The sequence below is a fragment of the Solanum pennellii genome, chromosome 2 (assembly GCF_001406875.1).
Source record: "Solanum pennellii chromosome 2, SPENNV200".
NCBI lineage: Eukaryota > Viridiplantae > Streptophyta > Magnoliopsida > Solanales > Solanaceae > Solanum > Solanum pennellii.
Genome location: NC_028638.1, coordinates 46,606,657 through 46,629,050, shown reverse-complemented (window position 1 = coordinate 46,629,050; position 22,394 = coordinate 46,606,657). Strand labels below are relative to the sequence as shown.

Sequence of the window (22,394 nt, the reverse complement as noted above, 5' to 3'; positions counted from 1 at the left end):
TTAAAGTCTCGTTTACTCTAAATATTAATAAAGTCGATATTTAAAGCAGGAATGATTAGCTCATATGCTCCACATTTTCTTAAATTGTATTTAACATGATTGAGATATTGGATGGAATATAATACTTTTTCCTTCATTATAGTTTATTATTGAACTTATTTGAAAAAAATAATTAGTAAGTTAATATATTTTAAAGTTAATTAACTTCAATAAAAGTATTGAATAAAAAAAAATGTATTATGTACGCGATAAAATTTAAGCTGAAAGAATAATATAGTGTGGAAATATGAACTACTTTCAATTTAGTTGATTACAAAATTAAATGATACGACCTTTGCATCATTATATGTGATACTTTTCGTTTTTCGAGTGCCAAACAATTTAATTTTGATTAGACATTTGCGTATGAAATTTTCAATTTTTTTGAAATGAAAATTATATATTTGTAAACAACGTAAAAAGAGTACTATAAATCACAATAATTGATAATTCAAAATGTTGAAAGAATCTATGAAAATATTACGATAAAAAATACACTTGTTTGAATCTCGAAATGCAAAAAGTGTCACTGTCACATAAAATGAGATAGAGGAAGTATACATTTCGCCATATGCTGTTATTCTTCATGTGACTTTTAAGAGAGGGAAACTTGCATAAATATACTGTAATAAAAAATATTTATCATTTATAGCAATAATATTTTTTTTCACTTGATTACTTTTAATTTATTTATAATATAAGTTTAATACACATTACAAAGAACAATTTATTATTCACATATAATATAAATTTAAATGATGAATAATACATTTATCACACATTTTAATACACTTATAATACAATGTGGCAATTTTTTACCAAACAAACATAATATATTTCAAAAAACAATTATAATTAATATATATTGCATACATAATTCACTTTTAATACATATTACAGATTTAACAAAACATTGCTACAAATAATAATAAATAAAAAATATCGCTAAAATCAGTAATTATTTTTTAAAATGCTTAATTTATGTAATTTTTCCTTTTAAGATAGAGAAGATGGTAATATTTGAATCAAAGATGGAAAATTCATTACGACAAGAAGTTAGGATATTTTTTGTGGTTGGCAAAACTATGACATGTCAACTAACAATTTGAGTGCTTTTATAATTTTAGTGTAAGATTATATTAATCACATCAAGTGCAAAGTTTATTAAAATATCTTATAATGGGTGGGACATGAACTTAAATTGGTATTAATTATTTTGGATGTGACAATTCTAATTAAGAATGTTAAAAAGATAATTTGATCAATGCTATGATTTTTTTTATATATATGTCTCGAACGTCACCGCCTAGGGTCTAATTTACTTTGTATTATATAAAATATTAGGCTCCCAATTATTGTGGACTTTTTGATATTTTTTGTTTAAACGTTTATACACGTTTATAACTATTCCACCAATTATTTCATATACTAAAGTCTAAAGCCATAAATGTGAAATTTGCTAATCCAACGTATTTTGATTCTACTAGACCTTAACTCAATAACTCTAAGAGAAACATAAATTAATACAAATTTAATTACCATAGTACAATTTGTGTTATTTCAAAAAATGAAGATTGATTTTATAATAGATAAAATTATTATTTCATTATCATTATAATATTTTAAATTAAGGAGTTCTAGAATATATGATAAGATAGAAATATATTCGAAATTAAATACATCACGAAAGATTGAAAACAAAAAATTAAATCGAGTTAGGAAGAATTAGGAATTTTGCCATTATAACGTAATATAATAGCTTAAATACGCTTCTTAAAAAAAAATGAAAATCGCAGCGATTTACAGTTTTGTTTTAAATTTATTTATTTTTTTTGAAAATCGTTGCCTAGGCAGCGATTTCCATTTTAAAAAAAAATTTAAAGATTTTTTTTTAAATAATGTAAGTGGCAGCGTTTTTCAAACAAAAACATTTTTTTAAAAAAAATAATTGAAAATCGCTGCCATGGTAGCGATTTGAATTTTTTTTTAAAAAAAGAAATCACATTTTGCAAAATCGCTGCAGTAGCAGCGATTTTGCTTTTTCCGGTAGAGTAAATCGCTGTTGTTCCAGCGATTTTGCCGTTTTGGTTAATATAAAATTTTGTATACCATTTTGGAATTTTTGTTAATATTTTATACCCTTTAAGCTACGGACTCTAAAATAGTCTACGTTTTATTCTTTTGATATTTAATAACTTAAATACATTTTTTAAACTAAATATTTAGCATTGATTGGCAATATTGTGATCCTTTATGTTATTGATGATGCCTAACATTTGCGATTTTAAATTCAATACTTTTTACCTTATATAAATCTTTCTTAAATTATCATAAACAAAATAAATGATGAAAAATCTTAAAGAAAGAGTTCATATTTTTTAAAATAATTTTTTAACTTATAATATAAATACTAGTTTAGTAAATAGTTATTATATCTTGAAAAGAGCCTGTAATGTCTATGGAACATTGGTTAAAGTTGATAACATAGTTATATACCAGCCTGCCATTCTTACCTAGCGTTTGGCCATAAATTTTTAAATAATTTGTCAAATATTATTTAAGTAAAAGTTTAGATTAAATTTCACCATGTGTTTGGCCATAGGATTTGGAAAGTATATTTCACCTTTTTAGAAAAATATGTTTTATATCCATAAGTTTTAAAAACTATCAAAACTAACCATAAGTTTGTATTACAAGTCAATTGGATATTTGTTACAACAATAACAAATAGTGTCCATGACACTAGAGCAATGTGGTAATTTGGAGTGAATGCAACAAGCATCATTCCATACATCGTGAAGTAGACAAAACACATGACTTTGTTACCTTGAACTGATTTTTTATCATCTTCATCAACAATCATATCACTATTTAATATTCACTAAATATTTCATCACTATTTTGGTGTTCACGTAAAAAAATTATGTAATACAACGTAAACAACTACTATAGAGGGTGTTCTTGTAAAAAAAATAGTTTAGGGTAAAATTTTAATTTTTAAAAAATTCCAAATAATGAGATTTGGCCCAAATACTAGAAAAAACTAGTATATGAGAATTTGAGATATTTGCAAAAATATTTGTCAAATAATGACAAATTGTATGGACAAACATTATTTGTCAATTTTTTTATCAAATATTATATAAAAAATCTATGGTCAAACGGGCCCTTAGAATTGTCATTTTTACCCATTAATAATATTTATTATGATAAGTATTATAAAATAAATATTTTGGTCTGCACCTTTATTTTAGTTAGTAGTAATATATTATCATATATTCCTTGGAGTGAAGACAATTATGGCTAAAGCATTTTATCATTTTAATGGGGACAAATTTCTTAATAATTGATTCAAAGAGATATGAACATCAATAAATAAATAAATGTGGACAAGCAGCATGATAAGTACTTACTTATCCACGATATGTTGGGGCCAGAGGACCATACAATCACTATTGCCTGCCATATAAAACAGTGATTTAACTTATCCACGTTAACGATCATAAATTTTTAAATATTCTTAAAATATTATTTTGAGTTTTATTTTTTAGAAAAATGCAATTTATATCCATAAGTTTTAAAAACTATCAAAACTAACTATACAGTGTATTACAAGCCAATTGAATTTTCATTACGACAAATAACAAGTAGTGTTCATGACACTGGAGCAATGTTTTGGAGTGAATGCAACAATCATTATTACATACATTGTGAAGTTGGACAAAAAACATGACTTTGTTACCTTGAGTCGATTGTTCATTTCATCAACAATCATATCATCACTTTCATATTTACTAAATGTTTTATCACTATTTTGGTGTTCACGTAAAAAATTATATAATACAACGCAATCAACTACTATAGAGGGTATATTTGTAAAAAAAATAAAAGTTTGGTGTAAAATTTCAATTTTTGAAAGATCCCAAATAATGAGATTTGACTCCAATGCTGAAAAAAAACTAGTATTTGGAAATTTAGAACATTTGCCTCAAATATTTGCCAAATAATGATAAGTTTATATGAACAAACACTATTTGTCAAATTTTCTCTCAAATACTCTTGAAAAATTTATGGTCAAACGAGCCCTAAGAAGTTTGCCATGAGTTGGGTTTTTCATCTGATATTGAAACCCACAAGTTCAATTAATTTGAATTTGCACCGGCAGTTAGCACCCCTACCTACCAAAAATTTTCGAACCCTGGATCTTTGATTATGGCAGGAGCAGCTCGTCTACTGCACCATATTATTTGATGGTGCCACTAGAAAAACTCTATAAGCTCTTCCATGAACTTCAAGATATATTGGGGCCAGAGAGGGACAATAATAACTCAAAAATGTCAGTTTTGAACTCATTGTGCTTGAGCCAAAATCTTGCTTGTTATAATCTCACATATATGATTTTAAATGACTTGATGCTCATCAAAAGATCAATTTTATACAATGTGTACAAGATGAAAGTGCCTCAAATGAAACTAGAATAACAATAGGCAAAGAAGAAAACAGCTAAAGAGGAAAAGGGAAATTCTGTTTAGAGACTTGTCAGCCTGCATTTCCCTTCTTCTCAATCTTGGACTACTATTTGCCACTAAATGATATGAGTTAGGATATGTGTATAAATTCTCTGAGTTACCGAATACCCTCGCGTAAACCATCTCTCCGAACATTCCAACAACTGGATGAAAGACTCCAACTGATGTATTGTTTCCGAGACTGAATGAAGGAGGCGATGAACTGTTGAGGTAACTGGCATGGGGATCATAGGCATGAGGATGTGGTGGTTGCTGAGAAGGGTTAAAGGAGTTTGACAAGGATGATGGACTGAAAGCAGGTGGCCTGGGAGGCACTTTTAGAGTGAGCTTGTTTTCAGGTTCAGACACAGGTAGTGTTTCCCCACGTCCGTAAAGAGGGACTAAATCTGTTTGGGAGATTTCAGCCTTGCAAACAGGACATTGAGGGCGTTCATCCGAAGACAGAGAATCACTCTGAAAGTGAAGCCACTTGTAAATGCAGGGCCAACAATAGAGATGGCCACAAAGTGTAACAACCGGATCGCGGGCAAAGTCCAAGCAGATGTTGCAATCAAAGCAGGCAGAAGTCTTCTCTGAGTCTGATGATTCTGGAGTAGGGATCGATTTCCACTCGTTTGAATAATACTGCTCCAAGGCCATGAGATTTGTTTCTGAACACTTGTTCAACCCAAGGGTCTTTCCAAATCTGAAAGCACAATCAATAGTTAGCAACAAGAAAAGTAAATTTAAATCAAAGTATTAAAGTATTGTTGAGCATTAGTAGGCAGGCTACTACATTAGGAACAAAAAGGGTGGGGAGGAAGCTAGATAGTAGCTTCTAAGTTCCACCTACCACACAACAGAAGAGAACAAAAAGACAAAGCATGTGAATAAAAAACACAAATTTTATAAGATTAGTGAAGCTTCAAAGCAATCCATAGCAACCAAGGGAGATGGAGATCAGTTAGATCAGAAAAATGATATGCACTTTTTTTTTTGACGAAAAGAAAAACCCGCAGCCGCTAACCCTTTGGGTGCGCCCGGGTAAAAACCCCGCTCCTATGTAATAACTCGCAAACCACATAGGAGAGGAAACCCGAACAAGGCAAGCCTGGTGCGACGAGCTCGACCCAGAAGACAAACCCCTTACTTTCGCTAGCCAGGGGTTTCAAACGTGAGACCTCCAACATGGAAGTCCCAAGCCCAAACCTTAGCTTGTTTCTTTCATAAAAATTATCAGAAAAAGATCAAATAGCCTATTCTTTCCACTGCATCAAATCAGGTCTACTTAGAACTAAATTTCTAGAATTAGTTGGGCAAACTAATTGCATCAGTTTGACAAATATGTCTCAATCTTGAATCTATCTTATAGTCAAAATCTTAGTTTAATCCAAATATATACCCCTTAAACTCTCCTCCCCATCTTCCTCATCTACCCCCAATTCAAATGGTTGAAAAAACTACCAAACATGATCAACAACAAATATTCATTTAGCATTCATGGCATTTTCAGATATAACTAAAGAAATTCTCTTCTAATTCATAACCATAAGGTCAAGAAAATCCAAAAAAAATCATTTGTTTATGGTGGGTAGAAGGTGAAGACTTAAATAGTATCAATAAAGATCATCTATTGTAGTACAAAATGATCAAACACAAGAATTCATTTAACGATAGTACCATACAGATCAACAGAGAAAACCCCATCAAAGATCAAACCCTTTACACACCAATAATCACCACAGAACAAGGTAAAATCAGTTTTAATATTCAAGAAAGAAGAGGAAGAGCTCAAATTCTTACCAATCAAGCAAAAGGGTCGAAAAAATAACCAAAGTTTTAGACTTTCAAGCTTCTGATGGAGAATCCCAGGTGATTAAACTGAGGAAATAGAGAAGAAAATAGGTTTCTTTAAAGAGGTAAATAAGAAATGGCTGAGCTGAGAGAGAGGAAATGGTGAAGCAGTTTTTATAAGAAGAAATTTGGAACAGTGGACTTTCTCCTTATTAATCAATGCTACGTGGCTGATTATGACTGGTCACTCTCTGAGTAATTGATTTTCTGCCGCTGCCGCTACTCTTTCGGTGCATACATGGTAAAACTCTCTGCTGAGTTCGACCCAAAATGTAAATTCTTGCTTTCGCTGGTAAAACATCGAGAAAAAGGTATCAGCAACAACTGATTTTATTACGGGACAGCTCATAATGTTCATATCGATCTACTATGCGCTTCTGCATCTAGCATTGGGTAGACCTCATACAATAACTGTCCCAGCTCTATCATATCTTTTTGTTTCATTTCTTCTTTTTGTTTCATTTCTTCTGGAACAATCACAAAAACTCTTTTTATCATGGATCTACTATCAGAAATTAAATGCGTAATCTCAATATTCAATATGTATTTCTGAATAATCTCATATTTCAATTATTCAACCATTTCATTTTACCAACGTCAATATTAGCCAAATTAGTCAACATTTATCTCTTTTGATGCAACAACAAAGTCAAACTTGAGACCTCCATGAAAAATCTTAAACCCAAATCACTGAGCCCCCCGAACTTTAATATATATATCAGACGTCAAGCGAAAAATAAAAACAATTAGTTTAGCTCCCTTTTTGGATGTGTTGTAAGGTGTTTACGATTGAAATACTAGAGAATAAGTAATATTCTGGGGAAAAAGGAAGGATCAATAATAATATCGATACTTATTAAATGTAAGCTAATTAATTTATTGTTTCTAGATTGTCTTTTCAGTATTTTTTTTGCTTTCTAGAACACAGGTTTTACAATTCTTGAAATAGCTACAAACAATTTGCCGACTAACAATCTTTAAATTAATCTCAACTTTTTTTTTTGTAACAAACACAACCAAAATGACATCTCTGATCTCTCAGAAGGGAACAAAAATGTTCTTTAAAAAAAAATAAATTATCTTAATGGCTCTTGTTAATTATTTTTTATAATTTTAATTTTATTTTTTTGATTTTGACTTGACATAAAGCTTTATAAAAGTAAATACTTTTATTTAAATTTTATGATATTATACTGAAATGTATAAATTGTATGCCGTGATACTTTTCAATTTTGTGATTTTAGATATTACGGGTGAAAATTAAAATTAAAAAGTTACTTTCTCTATTCCATAATAACTTAAGCTTTGAGTTTTTTTTTATTTTTTAAATTAATTTTATTTTTTAATTTTCAAAATTATGTTTAAAATATTCTTCCATTTACCCTATAAGTTAGTATTAAAACTAGTTATTCCTCCTAATATTTAGTTATTTTTTATAATAATTAATAAAAATAAAAATAAAAAATTTATTTATATTTTAATCTATTTTTCTTAAAAAGAGACGTAACACCTCAAAATTTAAGATATTATGAAATGGAAAGAGGGCTGAGTGGAAAAGATGGTCCTACTACAAGAAAAAAAGTAGTAGTGTGAAAATGTTGAGATACAAACACCATTTTAAAAAATAATATAATTTTCATGAATAAAAAGATACAAATCACACTCAAGAATGAGTGCTAAGGACACATGTTTCATTTTAATTTGTACATATTGTTATAATTTATTTTACCTAATTTTTTTCAAAATAAGAATAGCAAAGTGCCAAAAGGTGAAGAATGGGCTAAATATGTTAAGGTATTCTATAATTATTTTTCCAATATTAACTTTATCTTCTAGAAGTCCATGTATCTAACTAACTTACCTTATCTTCTAGAAGTCCATTTGTTTAATTAAACTTACTGTACTTAATCATGATCAAAGTCTTTTTTTTTTTTTACATTAGTTTAGCCATACACCTTTTCAATTTATTTTAATGGATTATAGGAATGATTGATTCTATATGAGCCAGAGGAAAAAAGTTGTGAATAATTAAATTATATCAACATCTTTTATCAATATATTATAACTTGTAACAATTTAATACGATACGTAGAAATTAGAATGAATGTCATCAAATTTTATTTGATTATTACAATTTATGATCAATTGATCGAAACATGTCATTTTTACCTACAAGACATAACTTATCATCAATTGAACAAGTTCATTGTGTCTGACTTACAACTGATATATCTGATAGACAACAAAAAATTTATGTAGCGATTTTTTTTTAAAAAAAAATTGTTAAACATGCAAAATTATCGCTCGAATAACAGTTTTTTTTGGTTTTGGGCCTTTGATTAAAACTATTTTGGGCTTGTTTGATGGCCACTATGATCCATTAAGCCCAAATTCTTCTTTTTTTTTCACCGACATACCCGTTTGAACAACATAAACTTTTTCCCCAATTTCTCGTAAATTTGAGCGGATGCCTTTAATACCTTAATAATTTTGGAATTTCAATTTGAAATTCTGTTTACAATTGTGCTCTCGTCATCTCCAGTGGAATCAAAACTTTTGCAGGTTTCTCTTCGGAATTCTTTTTCTCTTTTACGATCCTAATTGTGATTGTGACTGCAGAAATTAATTAATTTATGTTTTCTGTGCTCTTGCATTCTCTTCCTTTTCTTCAATTCATTCGTACTCCTGGTCTCCTGGATGTTGATTGTTTGATAACTGTGTTTTTAATTATTATTTTTTGTTGTTGATCGATAAGCCCAATTCGCGTCTGTCCCACCTTGGATTTTGTATAACAAAGCTTCAGTAATGGCTTCCACACAATGTACATACAGAAAAAAAAAATAGATTTAACTTTTAATCTTTCATAAATTCTATTATTTGATGATCATTTACAGTAAAAGAACTTTTTTCCAGTTATTATATGGAGTTGTGTATATATTGGGTGCTGCATAGAAGAACGTATGTTCCATCTTTACCATGAGCTTCCTTTTTTATAGAACCGGGAAATTTTGAGCTAATTGTGTAGGCGGTAAGTGGTGATAACCATTATAAGAACTATGGAAGTGCATTCTTTGTGCGTTCAGTTTTCTATTTTCTTTTCAATGGTACTTGCGTGATGTATCTGTCAGATAATAATATATGATACGTTTGATTGATGGTATTTGCGATGGTATGACACTTTGGCAGGTTGAGAGGTGGACGTTAAAATAAATTGAAAATGAACAACTCTTCTGCAGGGCCATCCTCAAAAGCTAGAGTAGGAGCATCACAACCTTCAGAAAGTTCACTTAAGAGGAAACGTGGCATGTTTCAGAAAGATTGTTAGTGACTCTTTATGTAGATGTGATAATAATGTTAAATAACTTCATCTTGTTTTATTTATTAATATTTCTTTTATTTATTACACAGTGCAACACATGATGTATGGTTTTGGAGATGATAGCAATGTAAGATGCCTCTTTGTTTCACTTTTTATCTCTTCATTGTTTTTCATCTGCGTATGTCCATGGTGTTTATACGCGTTGATTGTTGTGTGTATGGCAATACAGTGAATTATGTCATGCTGCTGTCACCTAGCTTTTCTTCTCTGTTCAAACATTGATAGTGGGAAAAGTTGCAGTTTGTATAGAACAGATTGAATATGGCCTTCGCTTGTTGCTTAATGTTTAACTAAAATCACTCACCGGCTATGGGAAATACTTTTATCTTCTTTGATGATTGTTCTAAGCTTGTGTCTAGGATCTAGCAATAATGTCTGAAGGGACTTTTGGGAGGACCAAGGACCTGTGCTGATTCTAAGGAAAGAACAGAAACTCAGTGTTGGAGTTTTGTACTGATGTTGTCTAGTTGTCTTTTAAAAGGAATAATCTTCGTTGCTGGAGTACAGTCCTTTTTCTTGTTTTACCACATCTTGCTTTCCCTGTTACACAAGGGAATAGAGCGCGGTCATAATGCATTAGTGACTCCATCATAAAACAGAGATAATTTTGCTGGAAGATTTTCTTATTGATATGTTCCCTTTGGCAGCTGTATGTTTATTGTTAGTCAACTAATACTGGACTTGGAGATGGTTGATTACCTTATAGGTTATATAAAAGATAATGGTTGATTACCTGTAAATATCAAAAGAATTGTCTGGAAGTTGCACTGATTTTGATTTTTTATGAGTTGCTGGTATTATTTTGTCCCTTGATCTTTACTAAACTAATAGCGTTGCACTATCAGCCACTTCCAGAAACTGTGTCACTTGTTGAAGACATCGTGGTGGATTATGTCACTGATATGGTGAGTTGAATTTACTACTATCCAGTGCTATTCTTTCGAAGAGGTTTCAGAATATACATCTTCCAGATAAAGCTTTGCATTCTACGCAATTTATTTTCTTCAGTATTTGATTTAGAAGAAACATGCATATGGTCCTATCTTTTAAGCTCTTCAACTTGGGTAGGTGCACAAAGCTCAGGATATTGCAACCAAAAGGGGGAAGCTTTTGACCGAGGACTTTCTGTTCTTAATTAGAAAGGTCAGTCTTTTTGTGAATTCAACATGCATATATACATAATATATATGCATATCTGAATCTGCAGCATTATGGCGCATATTTAGTTGAAAAATGTCCATCCCATTTTCGCTCAATGTGAGGTCTTGAGAGTTTTCTATATTATTTCAATTAAGAACATTAAGGAAACTATTAGACCTGCCTATTAGTGGAACAAAGTCATATATAAGTGTCCGGATAGCCAAGTGTAGTTGGACAGAAGCTGAGATTTGTAGTTTTGCTCGTCTCAAGCTTAATTACTAATTTAAGGTTTTATTTGTTGCTATTATTTTGGCTTACCTCATGCGTATTAGTACTGCTATCACACTGAATAATTGGTTTCATTATGATAGATCGTAGTTTAGCTCATGTATCACCATTATAGAATTGTATCTGAAAATAGTTCCAAAGGTAATTTCATGTTTGTTTGTGCCTGATAAACCTGAAACTCTTCTGGGGTTAGTTTGATGTCTCCATGCCAACAAGAAATGCCAAGAATAGTTAGCTTCTTACTATGTTGATCATTAAAACAACAAATTACTCCATCTTTTGGTTGGGTAGAATTAGGCTGGGAGATTGTGGCGTTGCCTTCGCCTTCCATCTATTTAGTGCCACGTGCCTCTTCTATTGTGCTGCTTACTGGTTTCTCCTATATTTCAACACGTCTTTAGTTGTCAAAAAGAGTATGGATGGTTGTTCTGAAAAATCAGTCCTGCTTTGCTACCTCTACAAACTGGATATGGTGTTACTGCAAATTTTGCTTTATGAGCTTCTGAATTTTGGATGGATACTGTTCTATTGTGCAGGACTTGCCGAAACTTAACCGGTGTACAGAACTGTTGTCCATGAATGAGGAGCTGAAACAAGCTCGGAAGGCTTTCGAGGTCGATGAAGAGAAATTGGCTTCACATCAGTGAAGGGGAAGTGTGATCTTAGTTCAGAATGACACATTGAGTGGCACCGTAGGACCAGTATACAGTTTACCTACTCTGGAGTAAATAGCCTGCTTGTTCTCATTTTTCGCTAGCACAATCGATGTCTGAGTCACCTTGTAGCTGCGTTTACTCTTGCACAATAGATCCTCGATGCTGAAATCAGTTTCTTAAGTGTTCTATTGGTGCATTGAACGCCACCTGTGTGTAGTTTGACAGTTCTAAAGATGGTTGTCAGGTATTTATAATTTCATCAATCTACTTGTTTGTAGATCTGCACAAACTGATGGAATGAGTTGTAAGTTAACTCTGAGTAGTCACCCGATTAGATAGATTTTGATCTGTTTGCTATGCAAAAGATGGAAGATCTTGTACGGCTTTTACCTTGTTAAGATTCTGGTAAAGCTTTCACAAAATGCTTCATTTTGTGCAAGTTATTTCCATTCTAAATTGAAAAAAAAAAGATAGAAAATCTCGTAACCACAACAGCACGTTAGAAGTTTTATCGTTCGGTGGTTTTTTTGATCCCTTGCAAAATATCGAGTAAAAGGTGGATCTAAAATTAGAAGTTTTATTGTTTGGTGGTTTTTCTGACCCCCTGCAAAACACCGAGCAAAAGGTGGATCTAAAATTTAAACTTCGCAGCAACATGCATAAGCTCTTTTTGACAGTGGACGCTTAGGGAATTCAAATGCATTTATTTAGATTAACATCTCGAGTTTAAATTTTGAGTAAATGTGCAATTCAAACAATTTACAATCACATTGATGAAAATGATATACGTAAAATTAGCATCTTAATTTTGATGCATAGTTGAATCATACCAAATGAAGTGGCAAGCGTAACATTTATGTTTTCAAAAAAGTACGTAAAACACTTTTCATTTAACTTGTTTTACTCTTTTCTTTCACTTGTATTTGTCATATACTTTCGATAAGTCAATTTACATAAAATTTAATCATATCTTAGTTGAAATTTGAAATATTTAATTAAATTAATTTAATTTAGGTTCAAGAGTCAGTTAAATTGACAAGTAAAAAAAATGTAACGAGTAAAAGTAAAAAGGAAAAAAAGTAACAAAAAGAATTTGTTGAGTACTGAACTCGTTCATCAACCATCAACTCAGCTTCGCGCCAACAGAAACATAAATACTCGTAGCTATCCATTTTGAAATTCTCAAAAGTTCCCTCCACTCTCTCTCTCTCACACACATACAAACGCTGATTCTCAGAGTTCAATTTTCTAGAGAAAATGTCGGCGTCAAAATCAAGCGCAAGGAAAAGAGTTTCGGAGCCGCAAATACCAAAATCGGAGAGCAAAAGGCGAGCTAGCGCCGTCGAAGATGATTTCGATGCTGAGATCTCAGAGTACGCTTTCATTTTCATAATTTTTTTGTTAATTTCTCAAAAGTTAGTATGGAATTTGATGAGATCGAATGAAACTGGCAGTGATATCAAAGGGATCATGACGGCGTTAAAGCAGATAAGAGAGAAGGCACAACAAGAAGGTCTGAAGAAGAAAGAAGAAACCATCTCTAGGTGCATGTCTGATTCCTTTTTTCCTTGATAATTGATTTCTCGTGTACAGATATATCGAAGCTGTATAAATTTGTTTACATTTAGTTAAATCATTGGAGAGCTGAGTCTCAGACCTAGAACCAAGCTCTGGTTTCTTCATAAACTTGTTTGGGCTTAAGTATTTGCTAAGGCAATATCGTGAGTTTTTGCGATGTAATTCCTGTATCGATTGCTTTTTCATTCAAGTTTGATGAATTTCCTCAGCTAGGAGGAACTAGGTATTTGCTTCTGCGCACAGAATTGGCTAATTTTTTCTGCAAACGTTGTTCCATATTCTCTGCTTTGCAGTTTCTTCATTTTGCAACAGTTGGACTAGCATATAGATCTAAATGACCTTGTATAGGATTTGCAATTAGCCATGAAAATTGTACAATGTTTTGATCAGGATCTCGCTTTTGATCAAAATTGATGCATTCCAAGCTTCTTGTTGCCTTTGTGCACAGTACTTCTGGCAGAACTTTTGGTTTTAGGAAATGTATGTGGGAATTGATTTTCTGGAGATTCCATATTATCTTAATTTTTTTTTATGGAGATTCCTGTATTATACTAATGATTTGTACGTTGTTTAAATGAGTTTTGTGCATTAACAAGTTTGTAGAATTGTTCTACGTTGCTTAAACATCTAAAAGTGATTCTAGTTGCAACTTGTTAAGTCACTCAAGCAGCTAATCTTTCAGTTCTGACAATAAACCGTTTGACTGATCTGGTGTATTGTTTAACATCTTAATGAGTAAGAAATACTGATTGTTCTCGAGTGAAATTGATAGTAATCTGGACAATCCCTGCATAAACTGATACTAAGTGCATGAGAATGTAAGCCTGATGAGTACGTCCTCTTTTGTTCCTGTGATGTCAAGTCCACACTTTAATTTATGGAGTGTGTCGCTTAAATCAAAGAAATGGTTATTAACATTATTGCTTATTGTGGTCTGTGGTTAGCGTGACTTCAGAAGTCAAGTCAAAGATCGATGAGCTGAAATTAAAACTTGAGAAAGACAGGTGAGAAATATGTGTTGCATAATATATGCTTAATGTAAATTTAACTGTTGCAAGTGGAAGCTTCTTGTTGATCTTCAGTATGTTTGCTCATTAGGCAAGGTTTTGCGAAGGCACTGTCCAAGAGCTCAAAAGAGGTCAGCCTCAATTAGATAAGTTACCCATGATAGGGCGTTCGAAAGAAGCTCACTACTCTACAATATCTTGCTTTAATGCAGTGTGAGAACCTGCTAAAGAATGAAACTGCAAAGTTCCAATCCATTTATGAGAAGTTCAACAAGGAGAAAGCTACACATCTGCAGTCTCTCAGAGGTACTTCTTCTAATGCGAATTTTCCACACGAGTTGGACCTGTTTGTAGTCCGTACAACTTTTGGAACATTGTGTTTCTAGATTAACCACCCACCTCTTATTCATTTCATGTTATCATTTTACAAAAATTTGCAATCTAACTAAACACTGTTACAGAATTTCAACTAGATTTACGCGTTTATACCTGCCATATGTTTTGAAGAGTCCTTACAAACCCTGCTTGAAGAAAACATTTTAATGCTAACCATCGTGATTGTATCTTCACAGATACTATATCCAAATATGAGGAGGAAAAGGAAAGACTATTCATGCGATATGAGCAATTAAGTGAGTTACAGGAACTTTGTATTATATATTTATTGAATGATAAGGATGCCTATGACAGATTTTTATGACATAATACAGGGAAGAAAGAGAAGAGCATGATATCTGATCTTGAGCAAGACTCTAAAAAACGAATTTCTGAACTAGAGGAGTCGCTGAAGAAAAAGAAGCAGGTTAACTTCTTTGATGCACTTTATCTCTGTCACACACTGCATACATTCTCATACCGCCAAGTTAACCGTCCTCCTTTTTTGCTTGACAGGATGATAAAGCATTCAGTTTTCTGAGAAAAACTCTTGGTTCGTTTCTGGATAATGCCTCAGATGAGGACTTCCCACCTGATGATTGAAAGTCGTGAAGATGTATCTGCAGCTGAAAATGACAGTTTCTATCTCCTGATGATTGAAAGTCCCAAATATGGTCTGTGGATACTGCCACTAGCAATTAATTTGAATGTCTTATAGTTTATATTAAAATTTCTTCTTCCAAAGGTCTAGTATGTGGTGATCAATAGCTTTTCTTAGTAGTTGGATTAGTAACTCTCATTTGCTGCATTTTTAATATTACTGCTACATCTACTATCGCTGTTTAAACGTAGTAGGGCAGTCTAGTGTTGACTCTAAATACTCAATCGAGATGTAGAAATAATATAGATGTTCTAACTTCTAATTTCTTCCGCTGCTCAACTTCTGTTTTTCTCTCTTCCCAACAAAATTTTGCGCATACTGCTAATACCCATTAAGAAAAATGGTTCAGCAGTGGCTAAACAGTAATCCAACTTGCAAGAGAATATTTCTTGTGTAGAAACCACTTGATATTAACTTCAAAATATATAGAAAAATCATTGTGCAATATTAGAAGTAATAAGACATGGAGATATCATTGCAAAATTAAGGAGAGCAATAAAGTCCTCGGTCCTCACTCTTATAAATTGCATACTGATTAATCGGTTTCCTGAGCTCGATGAGGCGAAACTAAACTACCAAAACTAGTGTCACCAACATCCAGATACGGTAAAGATTGTCACAGATTTCTGATACGGTAAAGATGTTACAAAGCCAAGGGAAATGCCAAAGCCATGAAGCAAGCAGTACCCTGATGTCAACTAACTAGCCCAGAAGTTTCATATAAACAATGCATCTACATGATGGATTCCCCAAAATCAGATCGAGATAAGGAAGCTAATGAACTTGGTAGGAAGGATGTCTTCTTCGAGGCTGTTGCACTGACTGAGGAGGTCGTCTGTTGTGGGCCTGGATATGCAGGAGAAAAGTTCAGAAGCATAGATGTCTCAAAAGTCAAGAATGACAAAAAGGAGGGGAATTTAGGATGCAATTCATTTTCCAAAATCATAGACAAATATACATATAAATCATGCGTGTATTCTGAAATTTCTAGCTTAAAATTGTATACTACCAGTAGCTGTACGCAACATGTTAAAGGGCCATAATACATGGGACATCTCGCATATTATCCCATCTTAACATGTGGTGCATGCTAACAAGTATAATAGGACTAAATGACATTTCAGCTCCAGGCTAAGTTTTGCAAAAGGGAAATGCAGATACCCAAAAAAAATGTCATGATTAATTGACATGACTGCACAAGTATTGCTGAAGAAATGAAGTCCATACCCCAATTTTTGTCATGTGACGACAAGAGGAACATCTAACTGATGGCGCCCCATACGGATACATGAGCAGCACTGCACAACCCCCACACTTAACTTGTCCAACCTCATGAGCTGCAGTGAGAACAATCAGAACCACGTGAGTAAGCCCCCCATAGAAATGAGTCGATGGTTTTCAACCATCAAATTCTCCAGGATAGTTGTACAGATCCATGAAAACAAGAAAGTGAAGCAAATGTCTGTTTCCTATTTATTTCCTCTATCCAAGTATGAGTGGTCCGGAATGCCAGTTCACAATAGATACAAAACTTACAGTATCAGAAGGAAAAATGACAATGAAGGTGCAACACACGGTTATTTTACATCAGTTGTTCCTAACGTACTTAAACATATTGATAACAGGGCTCCGATTCACCAAAAGCGGATCCCTGAATAAAAAGCATGGAGAAAACTAACTGTTCATACTGTCAATTAGAAGTTATTTTATATGTTATCTTTTCAGCAATTTTGGCACGTGTCATGATTCAAAAAACTTATAAAGGGGGGCAACCTACCAACCTACCAATGATAAATTGAAATATCATCACTAGAATATATCTGATTTTGTGACAAAGGGGAAAATGACAAGGACTGTAAGAATCCATTTTAGTATAAAAGAGGAAGCAGAAACCTTCTAGCACAAGATTGACGGTCTGGCAGCATGAACACTTCACCAATTTAGCCCCTTGTGAATAAGAAAGTAACTGTCGGCAACCACCACATACCATCTGACCCATTTCTGCATCATAACTTAATTACATAATGTATTTTGTTCAAAGCATCTCCTAAATAAACTGACTAAATTGGATGAGATGAACTAAAAGTCTGTTATGCTCTGTGAAAAGAACTGACCGGAAGAAACTGTTGCAGCATGTGATGAGGCTTGAGGCACTATAGGTTTCATCTGTACTAAATGCGACATTGGTTGCTTTTCACTTTGGGGCCTTTCCTCCTCATTCTTTGTGCCTTCTTGTTTGCGACCCATCTCCATTTCTGATTGGTGAATAGTTTTGTCAGTATCCCCCAAAATGTCCACCGAAAAGGTATACATACTAAATACACTTGTAGATCAAGAAACCCAAACGACACAATACAACAAAGTCAATCTTATCTTGAACTCCTTGGCATGAAACAGGGGTTCACTGCTATACTACCCATTGCATATACTTGTATGTTATTTTAAGGCATTGTAGTAGAGTTTACCAGAAGAAGCAACCGATGATGACGACTGCAGTGGTGGTGTAGGCGGTGATGAATGTCCATTCATAGGAACGGATTCTGATCCCAGTGGATGTCCTTCCTTTTCAACATCACAGTCCTGGCTGCTCGCCATTTCAACGTCTACAAAAGCTAATGTTAGCTAGTTACAAAACTTTAAGGATACTGAATAACTAGAATTTGTCCACTGCAAAATTAGCACCAAACCCAGATATAATTTCTTATATGGAATTGACATATCAGCAGCTGCTAGCCACTTTGCTATCTACATGCACAACATCGGAACAAAAAAACTATATGGCAAACTTGTATATATGTTTGAAACATCGGGACTCAGGCAATTGAGTCAAATTGCTAACTCATAGGTTAAGGTTAGAAGGCAGAAATAGTCGAAGGTTGGCTCCAAACAAACCAAATGTCAAATTTTGATACCGCTAATCTGGACTTTTAAAGAGCCACAAGCCTTTAAGCTATGAACTGTAGATATTTTTCTTAAAAACTTTGTTTACTTAATGAGAACCTCTCATGCTTTATGCTTATAAATTTTGGCCATACCAGGACTACCTTAAATGCCAAATCCTCCAACAGCTAGAACTTTTTCCACATATTCACCCCTAATTTGTCTTAGTAGACAATAATTGAGTATTGGAATGAAACCGAGCCCATATAGAGCAGAATGGATATGGAGGACTCGTATAGACGACCATTCTAGTTGGGATTGAGCCACACTGTTGCTTGTATTGTCCACTGATTATTTTCATATTTCGATATACTTCATCACTAGTCATTTTTACATGTTTAACGGAATTAATTTCTTCTCAGTTTGGCCTCCTTACTTAAATCACATCCCACCTGCAGTTTCAATCAACACAAAGACACAGGGTCAGATCCACCTCTCTTACCATATTGATCAACAAGCATGAACTTACACTGAAGGTCTGTTACATAAACGAGGACCGATTGGTAACTATATCAGAAAAACACAAGCTTGAGTCCATATGGCAAGTAACTGAGACTAGTGTATTTTAGCACATACCAATTGAACTTGTAAGCATGGACATTTCGAATCTGAGTAAAAAAAGGACTCACCAGCAAGAGGCGCTCCTTGTATCCCTGATGGTGGTGTAGATGTCTGTAGAGGCAGTAGTTGAGGGGTCAATTGCCATCCTGGCGGTGGACCATTATCTTCATCTTCAACGGCTTCCTCTTTCTTCTCCATTTCTATATCTGAAAGTCAGAATGCTAATTCTGATGAACCAAATATAAAGAACTCACGCATCCCCAAATTCCTCATAATCTTACTGGACAAGTGACAACTAGATGAAGCCAACATCTAAGCACACATGAGGGCATCCATAACACAGAAGATACTAATGCTATCACAAGCCTAGCATAGAATTACTTTCAATTGATTATATTAATCATTTGGCAAGAATTAGCTTTTATTATTTCTTGATTATTCTCTTATCTTGGATATAATAATTCATCACTTGTATTTTCGACATGTTCTATGGAATTAATTGCTTCTCAGTTTGGCCCACCTTCAATCATATCCACCTGCAGTTTCAATCAACACAAAGACATTGGGGCATGTCATCTCTCATACATACTGATCAATAAATATGAACTTACAGGTCTGTCACATAAACGAAACCCGATTGGTGTTGTGGACTAATTCAGAGAAAATGAAAAGCACAAGTATGCATGTACAAATGGCAAGTACAAGAGATTAGTGTATTTTAGCATATACCAAAGCCAAAAAAAAAAAATTGCACTTGTGAACATGGATACTCATCTGAGTGAATAGGAAAGGACTCACCTTCAAGAGAAGCTCCTTGTGTCGCTGATGGTGGTGTAGATGTTTGTAGCGCCGGCAGTTTAGGGGTCAACTGCCATATCGGCGGTGGACCATTATCTTCATTTTTAATGATTTCTTCTTTCTTCTCCATTTCTATATCTGAAAGTAAGAATGTTAGATCTTATGAACCAAATAAATAAAGAAGACTCATCCATCCCCAAGTTCCTCATAATCTTGCTCAACAACTAGATGCAAAAGTCATCTAAGCTCATTCATATAAGAGCATCCTAAATACATAAGATACTAATGTGGGACCATAAGCCCTGCATAGTAATACTTCTAATTGGCTAAATCAATTGTTTGGCAAGAATAAGCTAGTGAATTGCAAACCTTTAAGAGATATTACATAAGAACCAAAAAGAGCATATTATAGTAAGCTTATACTATTTTTAAAAAAAAACAGGTAATGTCTATTATAGTAAGCTGTAAGCTTATACTAATTTTCTTTTGAAAACAAATACGCAAGGAAAAACACTATCAGTATATAGTTAAGTAACATCATAGCAAATGTGACAACCAACAAGCACACAAGTGCAAAAGAAGCTACATAAAATGGTGGTCAGTAAGAATGAAGTTACAAGAACCAAATAGTGGTCCCACGTGATTATCTCTTTAAAACAACAACAACATATGCAGTGTAATCCCAGAAGTGGGGTCTAGGGAGGGTGATGTCACACAGACCTTTAACCAACCTTGTGCAGATGGAGAGGTTACTTCCGATAGACCCTCGGCTCAAGTTAAGCATTTCAAAATGATTATCTCTTTAAAAGATGCAACCAAAAAAAAAAGAAGAAAATTGAAAGAAGGCATCACCAACAGTCTTAATGTTTCCACATGGTTCATGTTCATTGCCTTCCAAAATTACATCTACCCGTAATTTGAAGAGTTAAGTTTCAAGAACCAATCTAGCATAGATCTGAAAGAAGGCCGACCACTATCTTTTACAGATTTGTTTACCAAGAAAATAATAGAGGCATTAATCTAGTCGAGCTGACAATTCGATTTAAAAGCAATTCTAATGCTTTTACCTAAGTTGTTTGTGTGCAAGGGAGAAAACAGAGGGAGCTAGCAAGAGAGGGGGCAAGGAAGAAAGTAATTTAACAGTAAAGTTAACGACTTACCACAAGTAACTGCTTCTAGTGTTGGCGGTGAAGATGGCAATTTTTTCTGTGAGATTACAGTGTTCCACCCAGGTGGCGGACCATCTTCATCATCTTCCGATTTGTGTTCTTTGCTCCCCATCTCTACATCAGTAGTCTGTTCACAAGTTACCTTTGTGTATATGTAGAATCAAATAGTTTTGTATTCACTACGCAAAATACTTCTTCATTAACTATTTCCTCTTTTTTTTTCCCTTTCAATGTTTTAATGATAGTTATATATATTGCTATAGCCTCAAATTCTAAGAAATTTCCAACTCTTGAGAGCAATCAAATTCACCAGCACAAAACAGGTAATCCATGAAAGCCAATAAAGATCAAGTTCAACTATATAGAGTCTTCAAATAAAATTCCCACAAAATTAATCACATAACTTGTAGGAAAATCTTAATGTTCTTTTCATGATTTTCATGATTGACAAGTACTCATACGGCATCAAGATTCAACTTTTCACTAATTTCCCATCTTTTGACAGATGAATGTACTTCTCTATATGCATCAATCATACATTAACTTAAAAGGGAACAGTTCTAAAGATGAATTTCATCAACCCAAAACAAGTAACTCTCAAGAGAAAAAACAAAATTAAATTGATACCCATTTTAGTGTTTTATGATTAATCTCACCTGGAGGTTGTGTTGCTGAGGAATTGATGGCCAACCTGGAGGTGGTCCTTCATCATCATCTTCATCTATGACGACATTGGTGTTTTGCGATGGTACAGCTAAAGAGTCGAAACCAGGCGGTGGACCCTCGTCTTCTTCTTCATCATCATCATCTAATTGCTGATTTTCGATGTGGCTCAACTTCTCTTCCATTTTTTTTTTTGCTCTTACAGCGATTTGGGTTTAAGGGATTTAGCACTAATTTGCATCTGGTATAGCCTAATAGGTTTTTACAGGCCTCTCTGTTACTCAACTTTTATTTTTGGTAGAGTACAAAGTGATTAAATACGTACTTTACTTTCATTTTATAAACTTCGAAAATTACCCTTCAAACTATTCGAAATAAATTTTTCAGCTCAAAAGTACTTTTTCTTTTATTATTGAATCAGATTTGTCTTTTCGTTTAACGGAAGTCTTATGTGACATTCATATGACATGGACCTTCACATGTGCACACCCACCCGACTCACCTCCACATAGATATTTTATAGAGCCCTAATTTCACAATTTTCCCGCATTTCATCATTTTCTTAAAAAAAGACCCATAGAAGGTTCCTTTCACCAACCCTTATTTCATCCTGAAGATTTACACAACGACATTATTCAGAGAATAGTGAGTGTTGTATTATTCGTAAGCTTGTCAAGTCTTATTGTTTTTTATAGCGTTTGACATATTAAAAATTCTAATGTAACCAACATCGACTAGTGAAGTTTCATAGTTCAAATTTCAAGCAAATTTTACGGTT

The 22,394-nt window shown here is 33.3% G+C and overlaps 4 protein-coding genes across 9 annotated transcripts; 2 read left to right on the top strand and 2 right to left on the bottom strand.

Moving 5' to 3' along the window:
- Window positions 1-4,376: 4,376 nt before the first annotated feature.
- On the bottom strand, window positions 4,377-6,505 carry LOC107009142 (E3 ubiquitin-protein ligase RMA1H1-like). Its single transcript, XM_015208418.2, has 2 exons — window positions 6,351-6,505; window positions 4,377-5,253 (listed from the first exon to the last, which is right to left on the bottom strand). The coding sequence occupies exon 2, from the start codon at window positions 5,205-5,207 to the stop codon at window positions 4,512-4,514; it is 696 nt and encodes a 231-aa protein (XP_015063904.1). The 5' UTR covers window positions 5,208-5,253; window positions 6,351-6,505; the 3' UTR covers window positions 4,377-4,511.
- Window positions 6,506-8,825: 2,320 nt separating this feature from the next.
- Window positions 8,826-12,262, top strand: LOC107009141 (transcription initiation factor TFIID subunit 13). The gene is made up of 6 exons (XM_015208417.2): window positions 8,826-8,963; window positions 9,588-9,721; window positions 9,810-9,847; window positions 10,626-10,685; window positions 10,849-10,923; window positions 11,745-12,262. The coding sequence occupies exons 2-6, from the start codon at window positions 9,619-9,621 to the stop codon at window positions 11,853-11,855; spliced, it is 387 nt and encodes a 128-aa protein (XP_015063903.1). The 5' UTR covers window positions 8,826-8,963; window positions 9,588-9,618; the 3' UTR covers window positions 11,856-12,262.
- Window positions 12,263-13,007: 745 nt separating this feature from the next.
- On the top strand, window positions 13,008-15,750 carry LOC107010619 (DNA ligase 1). 2 transcript variants are annotated; one of them, XM_015209897.2, is made up of 8 exons: window positions 13,011-13,237; window positions 13,319-13,408; window positions 14,387-14,446; window positions 14,541-14,580; window positions 14,662-14,755; window positions 15,022-15,081; window positions 15,160-15,251; window positions 15,341-15,750. In XM_015209897.2, the coding sequence occupies exons 1-8, from the start codon at window positions 13,122-13,124 to the stop codon at window positions 15,425-15,427; spliced, it is 639 nt and encodes a 212-aa protein (XP_015065383.1). In that variant the 5' UTR covers window positions 13,011-13,121; the 3' UTR covers window positions 15,428-15,750. The 2 variants fall into 2 exon arrangements, with proteins under 2 accessions (XP_027770865.1, XP_015065383.1); XM_027915064.1 differs by having other exon boundaries at window positions 13,008-13,237; window positions 15,160-15,750.
- Window positions 15,751-15,889: 139 nt separating this feature from the next.
- On the bottom strand, window positions 15,890-21,924 carry LOC107008945. 5 transcript variants are annotated; one of them, XM_015208166.2, is made up of 9 exons: window positions 21,610-21,923; window positions 20,945-21,080; window positions 19,785-19,922; window positions 19,055-19,192; window positions 17,951-18,097; window positions 17,600-17,740; window positions 17,379-17,486; window positions 16,713-16,822; window positions 15,890-16,331 (listed from the first exon to the last, which is right to left on the bottom strand). In XM_015208166.2, exons 1-9 carry the CDS (start codon window positions 21,799-21,801, stop codon window positions 16,260-16,262), a joined length of 1,182 nt encoding a protein of 393 aa, XP_015063652.1. In that variant the 5' UTR covers window positions 21,802-21,923; the 3' UTR covers window positions 15,890-16,259. The 5 variants fall into 5 exon arrangements, with proteins under 5 accessions (XP_015063652.1, XP_015063653.1, XP_015063656.1 ...); XM_015208167.2 differs by having other exon boundaries at window positions 17,951-18,088; window positions 21,610-21,922; XM_015208170.2 differs by having other exon boundaries at window positions 20,945-21,067; window positions 21,610-21,746.
- Window positions 21,925-22,394: the final 470 nt, after the last annotated feature.

What these genes read in the sequence shown, in the direction of transcription:
- LOC107009142 (XM_015208418.2), bottom strand. Translation starts at nt 5,207, where the DNA reads ATGGCCTTGGAGCAGTATTATTCAAACGAGTGGAAATCGATCCCTACT.
- LOC107009141 (XM_015208417.2), top strand. Translation starts at nt 9,619, where the DNA reads ATGAACAACTCTTCTGCAGGGCCATCCTCAAAAGCTAGAGTAGGAGCA. An exon ending in TGGCATGTTTCAGAAAGATT is followed by an intron (nt 9,722 to 9,809) that starts GTTAGTGACTCT and finishes TTTATTACACAG; the next exon opens with TGCAACACATGATGTATGGT. An exon ending in TGGATTATGTCACTGATATG is followed by an intron (nt 10,686 to 10,848) that starts GTGAGTTGAATT and finishes CAACTTGGGTAG; the next exon opens with GTGCACAAAGCTCAGGATAT.
- LOC107010619 (XM_027915064.1), top strand. Translation starts at nt 13,122, where the DNA reads ATGTCGGCGTCAAAATCAAGCGCAAGGAAAAGAGTTTCGGAGCCGCAA. An exon ending in TTAAAACTTGAGAAAGACAG is followed by an intron (nt 14,447 to 14,540) that starts GTGAGAAATATG and finishes TTTGCTCATTAG; the next exon opens with GCAAGGTTTTGCGAAGGCAC. An exon ending in ACATCTGCAGTCTCTCAGAG is followed by an intron (nt 14,756 to 15,021) that starts GTACTTCTTCTA and finishes GTATCTTCACAG; the next exon opens with ATACTATATCCAAATATGAG.
- LOC107008945 (XM_015208166.2), bottom strand. Translation starts at nt 21,801, where the DNA reads ATGGAAGAGAAGTTGAGCCACATCGAAAATCAGCAATTAGATGATGAT. An exon ending in CGTCAATCTTGTGCTAGAAG is followed by an intron (nt 16,823 to 17,378) that starts GTTTCTGCTTCC and finishes TTCTCACTGCAG; the next exon opens with CTCATGAGGTTGGACAAGTT. An exon ending in GTCACATGACAAAAATTGGG is followed by an intron (nt 16,332 to 16,712) that starts GTATGGACTTCA and finishes CTGCATATCCAG; the next exon opens with GCCCACAACAGACGACCTCC.